General features: G+C 39.9%; 4 protein-coding genes across 4 annotated transcripts; 1 reads left to right on the top strand and 3 right to left on the bottom strand.

Annotated features, from left to right (window-relative positions):
• Positions 1 to 304: 304 nt before the first annotated feature.
• On the top strand, positions 305 to 505 carry N7478_011580 (uncharacterized protein; the record flags this gene model as incomplete). The annotated part of the gene is made up of 1 exon (XM_056927794.1): positions 305 to 505. The coding sequence occupies one exon, from the start codon at positions 305 to 307 to the stop codon at positions 503 to 505; it is 201 nt and encodes a 66-aa protein (XP_056773521.1).
• Positions 506 to 14,292: 13,787 nt separating this feature from the next.
• N7478_011579 (uncharacterized protein) lies at positions 14,293 to 14,646 on the bottom strand (the record flags this gene model as incomplete). The annotated part of the gene is made up of 1 exon (XM_056927793.1): positions 14,293 to 14,646. One exon carries the CDS (start codon positions 14,644 to 14,646, stop codon positions 14,293 to 14,295), a length of 354 nt encoding a protein of 117 aa, XP_056773520.1.
• Positions 14,647 to 18,867: 4,221 nt separating this feature from the next.
• N7478_011578 (uncharacterized protein) lies at positions 18,868 to 19,092 on the bottom strand (the record flags this gene model as incomplete). Its single annotated transcript, XM_056927792.1, has 1 exon — positions 18,868 to 19,092. The coding sequence occupies one exon, from the start codon at positions 19,090 to 19,092 to the stop codon at positions 18,868 to 18,870; it is 225 nt and encodes a 74-aa protein (XP_056773519.1).
• A 1,944-nt stretch (positions 19,093 to 21,036) lies between these two features.
• Positions 21,037 to 21,411, bottom strand: N7478_011577 (CDR ABC transporter; the record flags this gene model as incomplete). The annotated part of the gene is made up of 1 exon (XM_056927791.1): positions 21,037 to 21,411. One exon carries the CDS (start codon positions 21,409 to 21,411, stop codon positions 21,037 to 21,039), a length of 375 nt encoding a protein of 124 aa, XP_056773518.1.
• Between the last annotated feature and the right edge of the window lie 1,022 nt (positions 21,412 to 22,433).

Genomic DNA, 22,433 nt, shown 5'->3' with positions numbered 1-22,433 from the left:
AAAGTGCACGTAAGCGTACGTATGGGCTATATAACTAGCCTATACGAATCAGGCAAGATCGCTTAACTCGATCGAGTACCTAGATAGAAGAACCCTCTCTAAATAGTATCCAGTTATACTAGTTCATACGTGTTCGCCCCTATCCGACAGAAAACTTTACGACAATTTACCCCGAAGTCGCGCGTATCTGCTGACATAGCTGCGCACGGGCCATAACTGGCTGTCCAGCTACCGAAAGAAGATTGGCTACAATAATGACGACCGGTGCGCATGCGGCGCGCAGGAGACGGTCGCTCATGTATTAATGGACTGCCCAAAGCTACGAGAGCTACGGTCGGAACTGAAAAGAAAAGTTGGGGACGCGTTTGACAACGTGTCGAGTCTGCTGGGAGGCTCCAAAGAAGGTGAGAAAGGTAAACCAGATATCGTCTCAAGGGCGAAGACGGTCCAGGCTGTATTGGACTTCGCCGAGGCGTCGCAGCGGTTTCGCAGTCGTGCGCCATGAGGGCAGCCTAACAACGGAAGCGGCGATGGGCCTCGATAGGCCGTGACGAGGCTCTAAGTTCCAGTCAGGAAGTGGATCATTCTACATGTACATAACCATGATATATAGTTGTCGTATACTGCATATCGTTCGCGAGGGGATAGTGTAAATGAAATTACTACTACTACTACTCCTGTATAGGAGTCGCAATCGAGAAACAGCCTCCTCGAAATCGGAAGTTGAAGTTTAAAACCTTTTCCACCACACTAGGCGCGAGAGCAGAGCAAAACCCGTTCTCTGTGGAGCTAGCAGCCATAGCACATGTGTTAAAAATGACAGTGGGTATCAAAGACTACAAGATTACGTTGTTTATAAGCAACAAGGCGGCAGCGCTTACACTAAGGAACCCTCGACGACAGTCTGGCCAAGAGTTTATTTATCAGATATACAAGCTGATGAGAAGGTTGCGAAGGAATAGAAACCATATTAAATTCCACTAGATCCCTACTAGTGAAGACAATAAGCTGTTAGGTCTAGCTAAAGAACAGGCCAGAATTGCAATACAAGAAGATTCTCTCCTATAAGAACGTGTCCTGAGGATAAAGTCGACAACATTGAATATTGCACGATCCCAAGCAGTCCCCAGCAATAAGCTACCACAGAACGTAGGAAGATATGTGAAACGAGTAGATACCACACTGCTAGGTAAACATACCCGGTAGTTGTATGATCACCTAATGTGGAAAGAAGCAACCATACTGGCCCAACTCCGTACCGGCATAGCTAGACTAAATAGATATCTCAACCAAATTAACGTAGTCGAGACAGATCAATACAATTGCGGATAAGCAAGAGAGATAGTAAAACACTTCCTCTTCCGCTGTCGGAAGTAGACTACACACCGCACGGAACAGCTATAATGTACCCAGACTCACTAAAGAAACATCTCCTTCGCCCTTAGGGGGAAACAGTCTTCCGATGATCAGAAGTGGACACTAAATCTAGAGGTAGTACAGGCCTCTATACGTTTCGCCATCGCAACGGGCTGACTTGAGGCCACTTAAATATATCGATTAATATAACCCCCACCCCCTTCTTCTGATCTTACTTACCTACCACCTTGTGCTACAAAAGGTAGACGCGCTTTAACTGCTGAAGATAGAATATTAAACACTTGGAGAAACACCTTCAAGCCAGCCTACTAACCTATTTACTAACCTATGAGAAACTCACTACGACACTACTTTCTAGAAATGTTATATGTTATAAGGTTTTATGTATGGGCTTTCAGGAGATATAGTATATACAGATGGATATGTATAGTAGATCAGTGATAGTTACCCTTTCGGCTAAGCCGCCGGGTGTTAATAAATTGTTTGTTTGTTTGTTTGTTTATTTGTATATATAAATCTGGAGTTTAATTAAATACCAATAAACTTGATGTTAGGATTTTGTAGTAATCTATTATGTAGCATCGCTCTCAAGCTGCTTTATTTCATATGTAGAATGCGGAAATCAACAGCGGCAATGCCACTGTAACCCCAATCTATAGAAATATATATATCTGCTTCTTTTAGATAGTATCACCCGGTGTCCTGTTAGTTGCGAAGATGGGACAAACCGCAAGACCGCTGTATTATCTAGGATTTTCAACGCTCTTTCGGTCGGATAATCTCTAGTATAAGGCATATAATACCTCAATAGAAGCTTCTAAAATAAGTTCTTACGAGTTTAAAACCTTACAACCACTCGTGAAGCCTTATAAATTTTAGAAATGCAAGCTAACTGTATTTTATTGAACTGGCATAAGAGATCATCGACTTGTCGGTCACAGGGCTTGTGTATAAGTTCACCTAACCTCAAGAACTTGTATAATGTATTAGCCAGGGAAGCAGCATCCTCGATAGAGAAATTTACACCCTATGCAAGGTTTGGCGTCATCTAAGGAATTAGCAATAAGAAATGAAGTGGTTAAAGTTTCTAGGAAATCAAAGGTATTTTGTGTATGCTATCGCCGATGCAGACAATACAGCTACAGTGCTATATCTAGAAAATATTCTTTTTAAAAGAGGTTATAGAAAACACTTTTCAACTCTTCTATAGACTCAAAGTGAATATTATTCTATATATATATGTCTTTTAACTATTCACACCGTAAGACACCATCTATAGGGGTGAAGCGTGGTGCACTACCATATTGAAATATCCTATCTAATTTGAGTACGACGAACTAGGATACTCGTCCTCTAGTTCCAAGGACAACAATAAAAGAAACCCCATTGTAAATGCTTAGATACAGGTGACTAATTCTAAGTTTTGGAATAGCCAAGAAGATACCGAAGATACAAGTATAACCAACAGTTATGCCTGAGTCAGATATTTTCTTATCAGCCATTGTTTCTTCCTTAATATTTAAGCGAGTAATATAGACGATAGATACAATAGATACCTATCTTTTCGTCACTGGTTACCAAGCTAGGCCGCACCTTCTCAGTAATGTCCTATATATGGGTCTACACTTAGCTATAAACACTGTCTACTCTAACAAGGAGGGTATCTTTATATGAGTGTCCACTCTACATATATACTACTACACCATTATTTTCCAAGTGCTCAACATGAACAACATTCCTATTCACGTATATATTGGATTTTTCAGGATAAGGGGCATATAGGATATAGAGGAGCAATTACCATTCAAGGAATATTATGGGAAAACCGAAGCTAATAAACACTATCCAATTAGAGTAGACCTTGTTGTAATAAGTAGGTAATAGCAACTTACATATCATACATAGTCTTAAGATAAGCGTTACTAAACTAGAACCCATCTAGAAATCGGATGTGGGCAATATGTATCAGCTCAGCCAGGTTCTTCACACTATCATAAAGCCCTAGTTACTCTAAAATCTATCCTCCATTTAGCATAATTGCAACAGAGACTCCTTCATCAGCCGCAATCTCGGAACATTTTTCGAGGACTATATTATCGATTCCCGCTTTATGGAGACTATGTGCTAGCAAGAGGCCTGTAATTGAACCCCCAACAGTGATAACCTTAAAAAAAGGACCAGCCATCTCAAAAATTCCAGTAGGTACCAAACACTAAAGATAAAGATAATAACACAACCTCAATAGAATAATTACAAGAATAATTACAAGAATACATAAATCTACATATTTATTGTATTGGGAGATACATTACATATTTAGCTTCAATTCTATTCGGCCATCTCTCGATACCGTCATAACCCACACTTTGTTAGTAGTCCCACCCTATACAATATCACACACTTAGATCCATAGCTGTCCAGTCTGCTATTCCATTAGGTCCTACTCCATTTTTTTCGTATTGATACCGCTTTCAGCAATAAAATTCCAATAGTCATCGATAATTTGCCATCCTCCTATACGCAACATCTTCTTATCTCTAGTCATACCATACATGTTTACTATACTTATCTCCAGATTCTGTACATCCTTACTATCGGTATTCACGTACATTCAACGTCTCTTCGCTTTCCAATCATTTGATTTTCCTGTTCTTTTTTCTTCAGCGTACCAAGAATCATTACTGCACCGTTCAGACCCACGGATAGACCATAAAGTACCCCATAAGAGACGTCCAACAAAAAAAACATTATACCTCCCCACCAACCTAGCGGACTATACCAAACGACATTTATATATCCATATCGGTACCGCAGAATCTCATAGAGTAAGGCAAGGACAGTCCCAACGAATCGACTAGCCCTAGAATACCAAACAAGTCAGCCATCAAATGGAAAAGACAATGGTCTTCCAGTATGAAAACGTACCAAATAAATAACAATATTCCGTGTGTACTACCTCGAACTATAAGCTAGTATAGCCCACCAGGACTGAGTAGCAGCTGGTAGAACCAGGAGCTCCGAGCTGCTACAGCACTCTATCCAACATAGGCGACCAGGGTCAAATACACAGATATCTATATAGTTATACTGACGGCGAAAATCCAAGGAAGATTCTACTTTACTAATGGTGTGTGCGACCACTTGTTTGGAGCAAACTTTATAGCGGTGTATATAATAAGGAAATTGAGAGCCAACCAGCTAGTAAATATATATAGCCAAATCAGTATATCTAGAGGATAGATAACACCATAAACAAACTCACAGGCGATGTTGCAATAAAGCGGTATTAGAGCTATACCATAGGTGCAGTCTTAAAACGATTTGCGAATCATTGCAATGTAATTAGCCAGCTAACCAACACACATTCCGATACTAAGGATTGTGAGAGACCACGGTGTATCACCCACCGCATAGGTCTCTTGAAGAGGATTATGCTGAATCATATTGAGCCATGGGCAAAGATACAATTTAGAGGTTCCAGATATCATATTTATATCGATATTCTTCAAGGACTTCACATATAAGAACGTAATATATATTAACAAGACAATAATCATTATACTTTAGAAGATAAGGTCAAAATTTTACAACTTTAATTCCAAGCACCACACTTGACCCAGGATTAGTAGATGTAAAAATCTACTTAGTGGCCCGGTGTAGTTCCATAAAGCCCTAAATCTTCGAAGACTATAGAAAATCCCAGTAAAAAATTCCACGTTTTTTATATAATTCTGGTGTAAAGACTAGCATAATATGGATGTTTGCGGTCTGGTAAATTCGCTTTATCTACTGGAAGAGCAAAAATCACTCAGATTAGGTTTCTAAGCCCTACAGTTATACTCGTTATTATATAGCCAAGGCCTAGCACTTTTAATTGAGAGAGATATCTGCTCCGGGAAGCTCCATATTAGGTAAACCGACCAAAATATCTCATCATTCACCGAATTAGAATTTTCTGGCTTAGGGTGGGTACGGGCCGCAGAATCCTTCTACTAAAGGTAGTCACATAAAAAGGCTATACATTCTTAACTTCCAATAAGCATAACAGAAATGATATATTGCCCAGATATTGTACAAAGTTAATGAAGAGGAATCACATACATAAAGAACAAATCTATAAGTGTATACATTTAAACCAGCGATATTTCCAACCTACAAGTATAATTCACCATATCTAAAATACTCTAGATAATAGATTTAGGAAACAATTGGTTGGTGAGGAATCTTTCGGCTAGTGTTTTATGCGGATTTCCTTCTCCGTGTAGCGAAAATCTAGTCCCTTAGAATACTCCCCTCGATCCAAAACCTAATATTATCTGGAATTTAACAACTTTTCAGATCCTTAAGGTTTCCAAGTACTAAACGCCTTTAGCCGACGTTTCTGGAGCCAATACCTTAACTTCGAATAAGTAAACTAGCATAATTTTGTCTTCTCTTGTAACATAAAAGTGATAGTTTTATTACCTAGAACATATCTAGGTCATAATCCATATTGGAGCACTCGAATAGCCTTACACCTCATCTTTCTGCTTAGTCGTGTCTTTGGCCCGGTACGCCCCGTCTTTACCTACCAGCCTAATATTATAGATACTAGTCTAAAAGTAAATCATAGCAAGGTCACACAAATAATCTTAGTTATTCAAGCTAATACTTCAACGATATCAACAAAAGATCGAAGTCAAACATATCATCACTTAAGGATCCTGATACAAATAACACATAGCGATTTATAATCAAGGGCCTAGACACTATTCCTTAATATCACATCCCTCTCTTTTATCAGGCGTAACTTAAGCAATACAGGTTTTTACTTAGTAAAACCCAAAAAAAGCCCATACAAAGCGTCATCAAGATAGATATAGAGAATAAGGCCCATAAATAACTATAAGCAACGCTTGAATAATGATTATATTTTTCATGACAGTAACAAGAGCAGTCATCAAAGCAAATATAATATATGTAAAAACTAAGTTTTCTTCACAGCCTATCTCAAGTAACTACTCCTTCCTATAAAACAACATTTTGAACAAGATGTTACAGACAAATGAGATCACAACACAAAGCACCACACTAATTGGCCACCCTGAAAGCAGCTCCTTACCACTCAGAATAAATCGGTCACTCTCTCTTACAACAAATCACAGCATAGAGCAGATAAAGCCGGACGGACACTAGTATAGTGAAGTTAAGACAAACGCAACTACAACTACCAAATATATTTTTCTTTATCATGCTTTAGGACTAGACCTCCTGAACGACCGGGAAGCAATTATCTCCTGGCTGCTTTCCATACAAGCAACAGATGGCTCTTAGAGCATCGCACCGTACTATCCAAGAGACATCTCAACAACAGTAGAGACTTACCTTACCTTGAAATTACTAGGTTTACCCAAGGAGAACCACCAATTGCAAAAATCTCACGATTTCATCATCACAGCTGGTAGAGTTGCCAAAGTCCGCGTCTTCACCCATATATACCTCGCCATATTCAGCCTATTTCCGTGGACCGCAGTACCAGAACTGCCTCCTGAGTTGATCCTCATACCATCCGTACTACCTATTAATATCTATCAATAGTCAGCTTAGGCGCGGGCAACTATTATACCGCTTCTAATCATTTCTCATCATCGTCCTATCTATACTCTGCCAAACGGGAGATCTGAATCCAATATGTATCTGGACGAACTGTGGTACAACCCAGCCAATAAGACCATTCCTTACACCAATGACTTGCTAGTACCGTAGGAATACAACACCATCGCTTTTGCATTCAACTTGGTTGACTCATATTTACATCGCTTGAACAGTCTAAGGAAGTTCAACCCTGTCCGTCGGTATTCCATTCGAAGATACATTGATTAGATACTCACACACCAAGAGGAGGCCAGAGATTTCGGTGATATAATACCGTCACTACATGGAGCTATATTCACTTTAAGTTTAGAAGGGTATGGGTTAGATTCAGACCCTATCCGTCGAGGACTGAAAGCCATTAAGCGATATTCGTGGCGCGACTGCCTCAGGAAGAGGATTCAAACTACGATTTCCGCTTTCTGGGATACCAGCTTGATGATTATTGGCCTTAGTGATGCCAGAATGCTACAGAACAGTATATTTCTTACACGGTCTGTATCATGGGCTCAAGATCGACAGGTTCTCAATAAATACAGTGACTGGGCACTATACAATCCCAGACTGGAGCCGGGTGGTTTTAGCTTTAGGTACTTCAACACCTGGTACCCCGATGTGGATGACATAGTGGCGGCTATTCTGTCAATGATCAGACAGGACACTCATACTGTGTTTTCGTCTAATGTGCCACGTGCACTGAAATGGCTCCTTAGAATACAGAACAAAGACAAGGGTTGGGGAGCCTTTGATTGGGATAACAACAACCTGTTTCTAAACAAGATACCTTTCAGCGATATAAAGGCTTTATGTGATCTATCTACTCCAGACATCAGCGGTCATGTGCTGGAGGTCTTCGGACTCTTCTTGTTAATTAGCAGGAAGCACAAGACACAAGCTGATAAAAGCAAACTGGTCGATCATCTGATAGCAGCCTCCCAAAGAACAATTAATTACCTTTCTAGTATGTAAGAGCCCTCGGGTGCCTGGTATAGGCGTTGGGGTTGCAATTATCTATACGGAACTAGTGCTGCCTTTTGTGCACTGTAATACTTTGTCGGTACTACAGAAAGCAACACTTAGGTTAAGAGAGATAACAGCATTCTTGACAACATTAAGGACACAACACAATGGCTCAAGTTCACTCAAAACCAGGATGGTGACTAGGGTGAGACACTACACTCATATGAAGACCCTCTATGAGTTGGCTCAGGCCCATCAACCGCATCACAAACAGCTTGGGCAATTATAGGCCTGCTTCCTTACTTATCGCCATCAACAAGAGCCATCCTCAACAGAGTAGAGTATCTACTAAGAACACAGAAGAATGTAGGTCCTTAAGGTGCAACGTGGTATAAAGGACATTATACTAGAACTAGATTCCCGAACCACTTTTACATAGGATACTTATTTTACCCTTATTACTTTCCATTGATAGCACTCAGCAGGTTCACAAATACATTAGGGCAGCACCCGCTAAGCTTATTTGTGTTATCTATAGAGCCTGTCACTACTTCTGAGGGCAACTTAGACAATCAGGGTCCTATCACGCCCAGATTAAAAGTATAGACTACCACTCTTATGAAGTCTTCGGATCACCCAAGAGGAACATCTACTATGTTCCAGCTCATTAATAGCTTGCCCTTAGAGAGTAGGATAGTGGTCGTTTCTTACAATAGCTAGGTGAGAGATGAATCCTCTCTTTCAGTCTTTGTTTTCCCTTGGATGGCTTTTCTTTCCAAAGGATATCACCCCATACCAGGGCTCTATAATTATATTGATTTCCTTCTCTTTTGCAGTAGGCAATATAATTAATTAGTTCTCCACACTCAAGGCACTTAAATGGAAACCTTCATAAAATTTGGGCCCAAAACTAGGCATGCCAAATTTTTAGTCAAGCAAAGCGTGAAATTAAAAGACCATAGACCATCAAAAAGGCTTTACACAGAATCGTTCATAGCAGATATTAGAGAAATAAGAGCAATGAATAAAAATAAAGTTCCCCAACCAGTTTTTTAACTTTCTAAGCTTAAAGCATCGTTAATATTTTCCCAGCGACGCCTAATAACTTTTCATCAACTAATTTCTCCATCGGCTTACATCTTCTGCTCTCCTGATTTATGTTATTATAATGAACTGCCAAGTGAATGTAGGTAGTCCAGCTTACTTCTGACTTGTTGAGCAATTATAATACAATACAACCGTAAAGTTTCCATCCATGGCTCTTCTTGCCATTCTTCAGTCCATTGATAAAAGGCTTATATGAATTCCGGAAGGAGACAACAAAAGCAGCTATATGTTGCGTTATAGTTGACCGCATAACTAGGATAAAATGCGTTGATTCTCTGGACCTCACAATCAAAGCTCATTTTGAGGCCGGGCAGGCTAAAAACCTTGTCTATATCTATACTGCGAAGTCGGTTGACGAAAATATTAGACGAGTTGTCTTGATAGCTATAGAGGATGATATTAGGCTTTTTAGATTTAACCATGAGGCTGAAAGTGGCCTTGGCCTCTCTCACAAGCTGATTATCGTCAGATCCCTTAGGCAAATAGGGCAGCATATCAAATAAACTAGCATCATCAATAGCCAGTTACTAGTTTATATCTAAGACTTACCTCAATACGGTACGTAGACATATTCATCAGCTTAGATAAGATAAACTAGGATACCCGACTATTCCGTCTAGCGCAAATTACTAGGTATAACTGCACCAATGCTCTAGATTAGTCTACAAGTGTACAAGCACGGACGTGTACGAACCACTAGCTTCCTTTTGGGTAGATAATTTAGTGATAGTGATCCAACGATAAGAATCTCTCTTTTTATTGGTGCAACTGACTGCTATTCATGTCAAGAAAGATTGGTCTATCCGATACTATAATAGGCCCTTTTCAAACTATAAATCGAGCTTGTCAGTGAGCTAAGTGTGGCTCCTCAAATTCTCACCCCAAACCCCCATCACAAGGCTAAAGTGCTAATTCCAAGACACAAAATAGCTAAACGTAAATCAGTATTCCCAATGAGTTTGTACGGAATGAGGACAACAAGATCTTGGTGTGGGAGCTGTATATGAGGGTACGAATACAGCAGTGCCATCATGCTCATCTAAGTGTATACCCACAGGAAGCCAAACCCCTTTTGTTAGAGGGGTGTTGTTGACTTTGTTTGTCTATCCAAAAACATATTTTTCTCCTTCTATTACCTCTGTATTTATCCAGAGTTTGGGCTTGACCAGCGCCACCATAGCCCCTGCATACCATCTTTGACTATAATCCCCAATGTAAAACTGCAGAAGAAGAGTAATGTATGCAATTCTCGCTATGATAATCCAAAGCCTATATCCAGCAATAAATGAAGTGCACCAGAGAGCATAAACACACACAATGTGTGTATATATCGCTCCACTAGACTTGGTTTCAACAACTGTAACAAGTCTTTTGTTACTATAGTCGCCACTGCACTGAACGACCATCTTAGGTACTGGTGCCAGAAAGTACCCCAGAACCAGCGAAGTATCCATACCTCAAACATACTGTTGAAAGACAGCAGCCAGTCTTCGGGAGTTGAGAGGCCACTAACAATAAATATGATGCTGAATAGCCGATACAAGCAATCAACAATCACACAACTAATAACAAACCAAATAATCAGACCAATACCGATACACACTTTAAGTTATTCTATGCTTGCGGAGAGAAAGAGAAACTCAATACCTAGGCCTCGAAGGCGGACTTGGTCTCCAGGCGATCGACTATACAAGACTGCACACAAAAAGTCCAAAAATATGTGCTACCACGCAAAAATTACGCACTATCTTAGAAGGAAAAGCAAGTGGCTTGGTTTTCGTGAGCCATAGAAGAATAAAAGGGACAGGATGTTCTTAGCCTACCACTCGGTTCTTATTCCTCTAACACTTAACACCAAGAACAGAGCATTCTGTAGATTTGTGTTTTCGCCCTGTGGTCGTAGTCTTAATCCACGCCCCAAGTCCACAATGTCGATTTTTAGAATAAGGAGGATGTTCAGGGAGTGGATAAAACAAACAAAACATTCCATCCCAATCCACATGTTCCACATAGGACTGTTATTGAGAAACGGTGTAAGAATAACTTATACATAACATAGAAACATAAGAATGAAGATACTAATGAGTCGCAGACAGGAGTTTTTGGACGTATATGTAATAAAAAGGGTGTTAATGAGGTAGTGTAAGAGATAAACAGTACAAGGGAGTAGCCAGGCGATAAAACCAAAGGAAGCTAGCAATATAAATATCATAGCACTAGTTATCAAACTAGCAATCAGCTAAAGCTAATAAAGAGGCGACAAATATATCAATAGTTATCAATCCAGAGTAAGAGATTTTAGCGGTTGATAGAAAGCTCTCTGAGGCGGGACAGGTTTGTTCGATAAAGTAACTGTCTAGATAACATAACTCTTACTCATTCTGCTTGCAGATATTCAATCAATTACCAGGTCTAAACACAATTGGTAGTAGTATTATAATATTAGCAACTAAAAATCCTATCCTAGGGATCTAGAAAGCTTATTAATACCTGACCTGTTTCCGTACTGATAGCTGTAGCTAGGTATATACAAACATCCTTACCCGGCGGTCCCTACTGTCAACCACTAAACCTCCAAGTAGAGGTAATGCTGATATATCAAAAATCAGTAAATAATTAAATTACGCTTACACGTCACGAGCTAGTTTATTCCCAGCACAAAATTCACCTAAATTCCTCACATGTACATCACCGTCCAAGCTTATTTGGTCTTCTCTTCAAAGGATTTCTCATACCAACTTTTACTAACTATCATCATAGATATCTACACGATGGCTAGCCCATTATAGGCCTTTTTCACTTCTATGGTCTTCTTCATTTTATTCGCTTTCTACATCCATCAAAAATTTTTCCTTGCGGGAATAGTACCAAGGGGGGTGCTGTGGGCTAGCATCTAGAATCAGGTATTTGTATGCACTTATGGCCTAGCCACTACATTTATTAACCTCCCAAATCTACTCTTACAGACCCACAGAATAGTTTTAATTCTCCCTTTCCACCCATTTAATAGTACTAGCTGATACCCACTACCAGTTTTCGTCTTGAGGGTTTGCTTACATTATATCTACTTTCACTAATAGGCCGGTTATTGTACTACCACAGAGCAGTATTGGATGGCTTATCAGGTAGCCTCCACACTTACTAGACTTCGTTGCAAGCCAAAAAGAGCAATTTCAAATGGACTATACCCTGCCTGCTACAAAAACTATACACAAGCCACTATATGCAAACCTGATATATACAGCTTTGAAGCGAAATAGTAGTTCAATTGTTCTTAAAGTTCATGATGAGATATAATGAACCTGTGATGAAGCCTAGGGACTGGATACCAAGCAGTAGAAATCTATATACCTATATGATAATGTGCTTAATAACATCGTCTCCGCATCCAACAGAATGTTTGTTGGCTTTCCTTTATATAAGTAACAACCTCAAAGTTCTTTCACTTACCAGCGCTCAGGTAAAGCTCATAATATTCTCAGGCCGAAATAGGAATTATCTAAGTATAATATTACAGTACATTGAAGTCTTTTTCCCAGCGGCAATGGCAGTCAAGTTTCTCCCCTCATTTCTGCGACCAATATTTGGAAGACTCATCAAAATACTAATCCAATATCTCTCTCACCAATACACCAAACACACATTACCAATTGTGAAACAACATCTAGCCTATATAGACCGTACAGGAATTAGGTCCGATAATAAATACATACCTTCCAACACATTCGTCACATAGTATATCCAAGAGACTCAAAAGAATTTAAACACGGAGAAAGCTATAAGCCCAGAGATTCTTACATCCATACTCATATCTACCAACTTCACTACGGTTCACAATACCGCTATCATAAGCACTCATACAATACTATGCATCGTCGGAGCCGATCCAAAACAAAAGATATTAGAGGATCTTCGCGAGGAAATTGAAAGTGTGTTACAAGATGCTAATGGCACTTAGAGCAAAGCTACCCTGGCTCAAATACACCGCCTTAATAGCATCATACACAAGGCCTTTCAGCTTTATGACGTCAACACACTAAGTCTTCGACGGTTAGCCATAACCGATCTTATAACCGATAATAGTCTTTTTCTCAAAAAGGGTACTGCGATTGCTGTTTCAGCTTATGCCGTACACAGAGATCAAACACAATACCCTGATGCAGAGAATTTCAGCCCTTTCCGTTTTTAGAGGTCTCTAAGGGAAAAAGCGCCGGCGAACCCACACACAACCTCTAGTCTTAATAAGTTAGACAAGGATACAAACCAAAATAACAGTACTTCTATATCTGAGACCTATCTAACCTTTGGTTACAATCGGCACATAAGTTACTACTGATATTCAATTATTGGTTCTGGAAACCTCTCTTCTAATACCAAATTACTCATAGTCATGCCCTAGCCGTTGGTTTATTTCAACACAGCTTAAAATCTTCATTTCTTATGTCTTGTTGAATTACAATATTCAACCCGTTACTCAACAGCCTACAAGCTAGTGGCTAGGATCTCTCAGGATTCCCCCAGCGAAAACAAATATAATGATTAGGAGGAGGGAATCACACTAGGACATGATCTTCTTCTTCTTCCTTTACAATTCTACCTATATCTATTCACATGTAGGATATTACATACCACCAAAGAATTTGAAACTAAAAACAAGCTATGTTCTCTAATTCCTACAACAGCAGCAATCTCCATCGCAATTAATTAAGAACGCTGGCATAATTATACTTTCAAGGAACAGATCGGCACAAAGACAAGCAGATACTGTTCATACAATAGTCTTTTGCCTAATAGAATAGCATCAATGCTAGCTAGCCTAGCACCTTCACTATCAGTAAAGCTAGGCACTTATTGTACACAGATATTCATAGTATCAGATACATCACATAACCACACAAGCTTGTTATTGTAATGAAACTCAGCCATATAAGCCACATACATATTTCAAAGCACTTCTAGCCCATGCTGCAGACCTTGCTGCTGTACCAATCGTAAAAATCGCCCAAGAGCCATCATTAGGAAATAATATAGATATAAAGAATATCCCAAATAAAAATGATTAGAGAACCCGGTTCCGGTATATTAAGATTCCAACCAAGTTACCTCAATATCATCATTCGACATAGTTTATGTCCGCACCAGATATTGGACACCATCTTGGACTGCTTTGTCCAATACAGGAAGATATATAAGCAACCCTATGAGCGCCCATACAATTTATAATACTGTTGAGGGGCTATTACCACCAAGCTTAATGTCTTTGTAGGATATGAGAGTTTCACCCCATCCACCATCGTGATTTTGATTCAGCTTCAGCCAATCAACCACAGACTCCATGAAGCCTTTAATAACATCGTTAATCTCAATGGTCCCGGTTTCTTTTTCAACAAAGTATGTTAGGCCACAAAGCACATTACTCGTGCCGTAGATATAGTTAGAGCCCCAGCGGCCATACCACACTCCAGTAGGCTCCTGGCTATAAGCAAGGTAGTCAATGGTACGGTTGCAAGCAAGGCTCATGCGGTCGATAAGACCATCAGAGACTTTGGCACTATGGCCGGTAATTAACATTTACATAAGCAGACCAAAAGCCTCCAGGATACAGCCTATAACATCTACAGTTAATAGATCACAGAGGCTATCCATATCACTAAATAGGATTTTATTCAAAAATAGGCTATCATTATTAATATCGAATGCACCCTAACCTCTATCCTGGTTTTACATCCCAAGAATCCACTCCACAGCCTGTAATACAAAAAAGGAGCATCTTGACTGTGGGTCGTGTTTGATCATAGCAAGAACGGTTGCAGTAGTATCATCAACATCTAGATACCATCTGTTGAAGTATTTAAAACTAAAACCACCTAGAGAAATATTAGGTTTATATATCCGCCAGTCACCCTCCAGTCCCAAGAACTAATGAGCCTTGATCCAGTCTACCCCAACTAAGAGGCCATTATTATGACCAGCATCACAAAGACCAATGGTTATCAGGATCGTATCCCAAATAGGGGATAGACATGCTTAAATTCTTTTCCCACGCTTATCATACCATGAAAACCACTCAATAGCTTCCAGGCTGCTCTGAACTACAGTATAATCAATTAAAAATCCCTCGAGGGTCAGCGCAAGAATACCAACATACATCGGGGGAAATATTCCAGCCCAGTCTCCCTCTTTTTCTTGATGTTCCAGAATCCATTCAATACACTTTCTCCGAGCATATCCACAACTAGGTAAATATCGCAGACCGCCAAACCAACGAAACACCATATCAACTGCAGTAAATATAAAAGATATGGCATCTGTTTTGCATGACTCCCATAGTGGCAGGAAGTATAGTACCATCTTATTAGAGGGATCCACCCACAATTCATCTAGGAAATCGTTCGTTTCTGATCTTCTATTTGGAAGAGAATATATTAGACAGTGATAAGCTACGATCAATAAAGGAACAATTATACTACACACCCAAGATAACAACCGGTAGATATTGATCGGCGCAATTAAAAACAGCAATATGAACTCTGCTGGTAGTTCTGGTACTGCTTCCCAGGGGAAAAAACCAAATATAGCCAAATAGATTCGCGTGAAGATACAGACCTTGGCAACCCCGCCAGCAGAAACGATAAAGCAACGGGCTTACTACATCAGTACCTGGTCAGGATAGACTCCCAGCAGCCTCAGTACAAGATATGCCTCGGTTGAAGCTGAAATGTCTCCGGGATAATCAGGTGCTATAGCCCAGGCGCCGTTTTCATTTTGCTCTGAAAGAAACCATATAATCAATTCCTTCCAATCAAGCGACAAGTTAAGACCTAAAGCCTGTCACAACATCACGTATTCAGCGGTAATGATAGCGTTGGACTTGAGCTCGCCACACCAGTGGCCATCTTCATACCTTCTATTAAAAGAGTGTTTTGCGGCTACCTGGAGCGTATGCCCAGCATTGTATATGAGACACTTGTGACTCTGATAAGAATAGACCGTTAAGGTGCAGGTTTTGACTTGACGTTGTAGTTCTATGCTAATAACAGTTTGAACCAACATCTTGATAGCATTTAGATAATCAAGTTCTGAATTTATCACTCGGGGGAGGTTTTTTAGTTTAGTTACTATCTTCTGGCGGGGGAATCAAGCTACTTCAACACAGCATGTCATAATCATTTAGCAGATACTCAGGAATTACCAAGACATCCACTACCAGAAGAGAATGTTCTAGACCACATTCTTCTATACATTCTCCTTAGTAGTAGGGAGATATACTATTCTAGTCTAACCCCTTAGAGCCAAGCCATGCTTAAGAACTCAAGTCTTCACGTCACAGCTTTTTATTCGCTTTAGTTATATATCACAAGCCTAAGTATAACTCCTACCTTATCCTAAGGTTTAGAAGAAACCTACTGTAACCCTAATGTAATATAGGCGGTCATCAGCTTTACCAGCTTATTTCTTTCTAAGCTAACTTTTGATGTGGATAGGATATCTAATCTTAAATTATAATACCATTTCTACAGATTTAAGTGTAAGAAGAACTTCAAAATAAGAATTTTTGGTTCTTGCTATAAACATCTTGGGAATAATTCCGATAGTTTGGCTTTATTCCCAATTTGTACTAGCCTCACATCACAACATATTATATTCACTTATCGGGAAGCCAAAAGTAAAACAAAGTGACATTGAACAATAAAACATATTAAAAAAAAAGAAACAAGACTACAGCCCTTGACGAAGAATAATATATCTAAAATAGATACTCTTAGGTTAGTAGCTCTCATAAAATAGTTAAAAAAAAGAAAAAACAAAAATAAGAAGAAACGTTCAAGCTCAAGCGTAGCTCTTATTCCAATTTCCCTTTGGTATACGAATGAGCCAGTATATAAAAACTGTTGTTGTAATGTTAAAAACGATGTAAATCCACATAAAGCCGAAATTTTGTTAGGTATTCTTGTAGTAGCTACATATACCGGCAAGGAAAGTATTGGTATTTTTAATATTGCAAAAGGAACACTCAATAGTAGCGTCAGGATTCTGGAGGTAGCCGTCTTTTTAGAAAATATAAGGACTCATATAAGATACACAGGTTTCACCGGTCGGAGGGTCAAAGTAAAGATATTTGATGGGCTTGTAAACAACATCTATACCTGATACACCAGCGGAGAGCATCACTAAGACAAGATATATAAAAGGAGAGACGCAGTATATAAAAATCTAGAAATGAGGCATTTGGTCCAGGATAGCGAGGACACCACAGAAGATCAGGCAGACAGAGAAGATCAGGTTCGCTAGGTTACCGCCCATCTCTACAAGCTCGACTCCGGCGATTATCATATAGACAAATATAGAAGTAAACAGAAGAAATACCAGGATCAGCAGGAACATTAGGGTACCGCGTTCGAGGACGGAGTTCACATCAGTAACAGAATTAGACTGGGTGTTGCGGTAGAGACCTATTGGGTAGTACCAACAAACAAAGATAAAAACAGCCATAAGTATATTCCAAGACAGTTCCACAAGAATATTCACAATTATGAATGCCTTCTATGAGTAGGCCTTTGACGGACGTTCTTGTGCTTTGTACAAAGAACGTTGGGTGATGAAATGAGGTATAATTTGCTGGGTTAGGTTACCAAAGATAGTCATAAACATAAAAACACTAAACATCTAGTTCTGAAGACCCTGGATATTATTATGTGCTTTAAAAAACAAAAACCCAATATAGAGGGCCGTAAGTATCAAAAGAGCTGACTTGGAGTAAATATAGACAGGAGTTCACCAATATTGACTGAACACGTAAACGAGACACTCCCAGAGTTAAATAAAAAACGGAGCAATAAACTCCTTGTATCTATAGACACCATCGCTGGTTGGCTTTATGGGTTTTTGAGAAAGTGTCGATTTTAAACCCGCTAGGTGATTCAACACTTCTTTACACTCTGGGCTTTGATGCCATACGGCAGGCCAATCACAATTACTATGGGATCCAGGAGCAGTACTAATGACTTTAAGCATCTACTCAACGGGGTTGGCCTCAGGAGACAATAAACGCACTCTATTCCTTTTAAAGTAGCTAGAAAGTGTTGAGGATTTCTCTCTAATTTCCCTGAAGTAGATTGTCTTGCTACCCTTAGTAAGAAAAAGTAGGTAGTCAAAACGTTGGAAGAGTATTGTAGAGGGCTGGTGGATTGTGTAGAGGATAGCCTAGCTATGTTTGGTGAGGGTATTAATAAGATTGAGAATGAACCAAGAAATCTGACTGTTAAGGCTGGATGTGGGTTCGTCAAGGAAGAGGAGTAGCTGTGGCTTGGCGACGAGCTCAACAACAATAGTTAGAAATTTACATTACTCGACGTTGAGATCTTTACCGGGAATACTGACGATGGCGTCAGTATAGTGGTTCATACTAAGAAGTTTGATCACCTTCTCGATATAGTTAAGCTTTTCTTGGTGATTGGTATGGGTGGGTTAGCAAAGAACAGAACTAAAGCGGAGTGCCTTGCGGATAGTGGTAGTGTGGAGATGGAGGTCCTATTACTAGATATAACCAGTCTTTCGCTAGAAAGACTGGTCGCGAGGCCAACCATTAACCAACATTTCCCTAAAAACAACACCTATAGTCACACAAATAGCAAGAACATCCAGAAGAGTGGTTTTACCAGCTCCAGAAACACCTATAAGAGTAGTGCAGGTACCTGGTTTAACCTAGCTATCGACATGGTTGAGAATGTGACGTTCATTATTTTTCATCTTGATGTTATAGCAGATATCTTGCTAATGGAAGATAGCAGTTTATCTTGTGATACTCGTAATGACTTCACCCTCTGTGTCTACACCGTCCTTCTTCTCGGCTAGGGTTACAACATAAGGCGCCTCGATATCACCCTTAGAGCTACCAGAGTGCTTAGGGATGTGGCTGCGACGGAAAAGCAGTACCTCACCCTTAGACTTAGACTCGGAAATATACTCAGTACTAATAAGGTAGGTAGCCGTAAAGAAGATCATGAATCTAAACATGATACCCAGGTTCCTCCACTTATAGCTATTAGAGTACTAGAAGCTATCAATGAAATAGGCATCGCCATTAATGAAGTTCTGACCGGACTGGGCTCCCTTCTACAAGCAGATCTTGTTGATAAGAAAGACATCTGTATAAGACTCCCCAGACGGGACCAAAGAGCCCAAAGAGCACTTAAAATCCCAGCCATGGAACTTGTTCACTATTAAGGACTTGAAGCCATAAGTGATCGGGTCAATGTAGTTTATCCAGCAAGACCAGCGAAGTATGTTACGCGTTGGAATAATAAAACCGATATAGATAACCAGACCCAAGATAAAGATGGCCGCAGGCACCAGAGCCTAAGATAGAGTACACAAAAAAACAGCGACGGTACGGAAGATCAGGGATATAATCAGGGTGATCAGAAGGGAGAAAAACAAGAAGATAAAGAAAGCGCCAGGGGTTTAACAAAGACCAGTCATGAAATAGAGCAGGATATTGAAAGTCACTGAGTTAAAAAGCTTGTACGGCATATCACACAGCATCAACGTGATTGTTTCAGCGAATAGATGATACATGGTGTAGCAAGTTTGCTTTTTAACAATAGGACGTTGGGCATAGAGAACCAAGATCTCCAGAGCACTGGAGAAGACGTTGAGCAGGACAACGAAGAAGATAAGGGCACCACGAGAATAGAAACTGGTCACGTCGTTGGGTAATTGAAAGAAAATCAAGCCAATAATCAAAGCTATTATGAAATTTCCAATCAGAGCAGACAAGGCCAAACTCACATCACTCTTCAAACGCTGGAAACCCCAGATTATATATAAGTAGACTTAGTTAGAGATAGATATGGTATAAGAAGACTTAACCCACTAGTTTTTGGACTGTATAGCCTTACAAGGCTCGACGAACTTCTGCAAAGATTCGCCACCAATGGAGTACTGCTCATTAAAAGCGGTAATGTCTTGTATGAGCTATTTATGCGCATCACTATTCTTCCAGACAGCTACAAACTCATCGGGGGTACAGGGGACTGTATTCTTAAAGCTAGGCTTAACAATCTACTTAGTAAGGTTAGTAAGCAATATCAAGAAATCGGCAGTCGTCTGACGCTTAGGGCACTAGAAGCCTATCTTAACAAAGAAATCCTTGGTATTAAGAGTATGGCCGAAGTAGATCTATCGGCCCTTATACAACACAATCACTTTATCGAAAATATTGTAGATACTCTAAGAGGCTTGGTAAATAGCCATAGTGTAAGTAGTACCAGAATACTTGGCCATTAGATTCAAGGTCTTACAGAATTCCAAGGCGTTCACACTATCCAAACCACAGGTACTATTATCCCAGTACTAGAGAGGACTACCGCAAAGGATAGCCTCTGCTAGACTGACGTGCTTCCATTCCCCACCAGATACACCACAGACGAAGTCGTTACCAACACAGGTATCTATTATATGCGATAGGCCCAGCATAGCCATAACAACATTATGTATATACTCTACATACTGCTCCCGGGTAACACCCAGCAGGCAGTTTTTTAGAGTACAAGATAGAGCCACAAAATTTAAAGTGTCACCCACAGAGAGCTAGAGGAAATACACATCTATTTCGGTGATATAGATAGCCTCACCGCGAAATTAGCTCTATATCTTCTTGTCGGAGATACCTTAGTAGTTAATACAAGAAGCACGATCTTTAAGAGTACCGTTTATTTCTCCAACAATTATCTTCAAAAAAGTAGAACAACCAGACCCGGGACAGCCGAGGATAACCAGCATCTCGCTACCCTTGATTAGACCATCAAAGTCATACAGAATCTGGATCTTGTTCTTTCCACTGCCCATAAGTAAACAGATCAAACCTTCAATCTACAGGACTAAGTTAGCTACATCCCTTTGGAAATCCGTTAGACTTTTAACCCCGTGCACACCGAGGTTCTAAAACGTTAAGCCTACCTAGCGCTGCAGATAGTTGTTAGGGTCGCAGGAGGTGATTACCAAAATGTTCTTCATCCAATACTCAGCCTTGAAGTTCTTACTATATGGGTTCAGGGTTGAGTACTCTTTGGCTACCACAAATATGTTTTCGTTGGTGTTAGTCGAGATAGAAGAACCCGTTGATTGACGGGTAAGTTGTTGGGCCAGATGAGTAACCTCAGCCTCAATAAAGTCCTTATGTCTAATCTCATTAGCTTTCTTAAGAGTAGTGTCATCGGTGCTTATGCTGCCTGCGGGATAATATCGGCGGCCTTCTGTAGTCGCCATATTAGTTTCCACCACATCATAGGTAGTAGTGGTGACGTTGGTGTTGAAAGGCCCCAGGAGCGACATAGTGACTTACCAACACAATAGTTAAGGGACACTAAGTTTTCTGGGTATTTACACCTACAAACAGACACATAGATAATCAGAGAATCGTCACCGAGAGAGATAATTGCCAATAGAATAGCGCAAGTAATATACCTAAAAGCGACTAAGATTAAATCAAGTATATAGCCAAAAAAGGACAAGGAGAAGAAATAAACAACAAACAAATAGTAAGTACGGGGAGAACCAAAGAAATTGAGAACTATGATTAAGAGGACAATTAAGAATGGCGAAAGATTTACGTCTTTATACAGACGAATATGGGGTACTTACCGTCAACAAGTCAACCGGGGTAGAGCTAGTGTTGTTATTGATTATTATACCGTGGAAAAAGGCTAAGCAAATATTTTAGGTTCTTTATCTAGAGTAGCGCTTCGCGACGTACTTACTTAATTCCACTATTTAGACACCTAGATTCACTATGCTAAGGCGCCAAACACTTCGTTATTAAGTATTTACATCATCAATTATCGTTCTAACATGATGCGGCATGGTTTCCGATAAATACCTTTAATCTAGCTGCTACCAAGCCTCCTATACAGTAAAGCATCCCAACTGTGGTTGCCATAGAGATAGTATTAGCATATACACAAGATCAGGGTAAGCTCTTATACATTCGCGTATTAGCAACGCCTGAATATTTTTGATTGAATTCAAAATGGCAAATACAGTAGCCATACCATCCATCACCTAAGGCCCCATATCTCCTAGAACATCACATACAACTCGGGCGACATGCGCAAGCACATTATCAAGCTAAAAATTACCGCCTGTATTCAATACTAGAGTAGGTCGAAATCAAGAGCTAGGGCTAGTATATACCATATCAGCTAGTCAAACAGATCATACAATTTTTCCACCAATAAAACCTAAGGTGATAAGGGGGTAAGGAGCACAGGGTATCAAACCCCTTATCTACGTCACAGTACATTTACCCGAAGCATATATATAAAGACGTCATGCCCGGGTCTATACAACTCGATATC

Source organism: Penicillium angulare (assembly GCF_028827245.1).
Source record: "Penicillium angulare strain IBT 27051 chromosome Unknown utg000009l_segment0_segment0, whole genome shotgun sequence".
Taxonomy (NCBI): Eukaryota; Fungi; Ascomycota; class Eurotiomycetes; order Eurotiales; family Aspergillaceae; genus Penicillium; species Penicillium angulare.
This window is presented reverse-complemented; position numbering and strand designations above follow the sequence as displayed.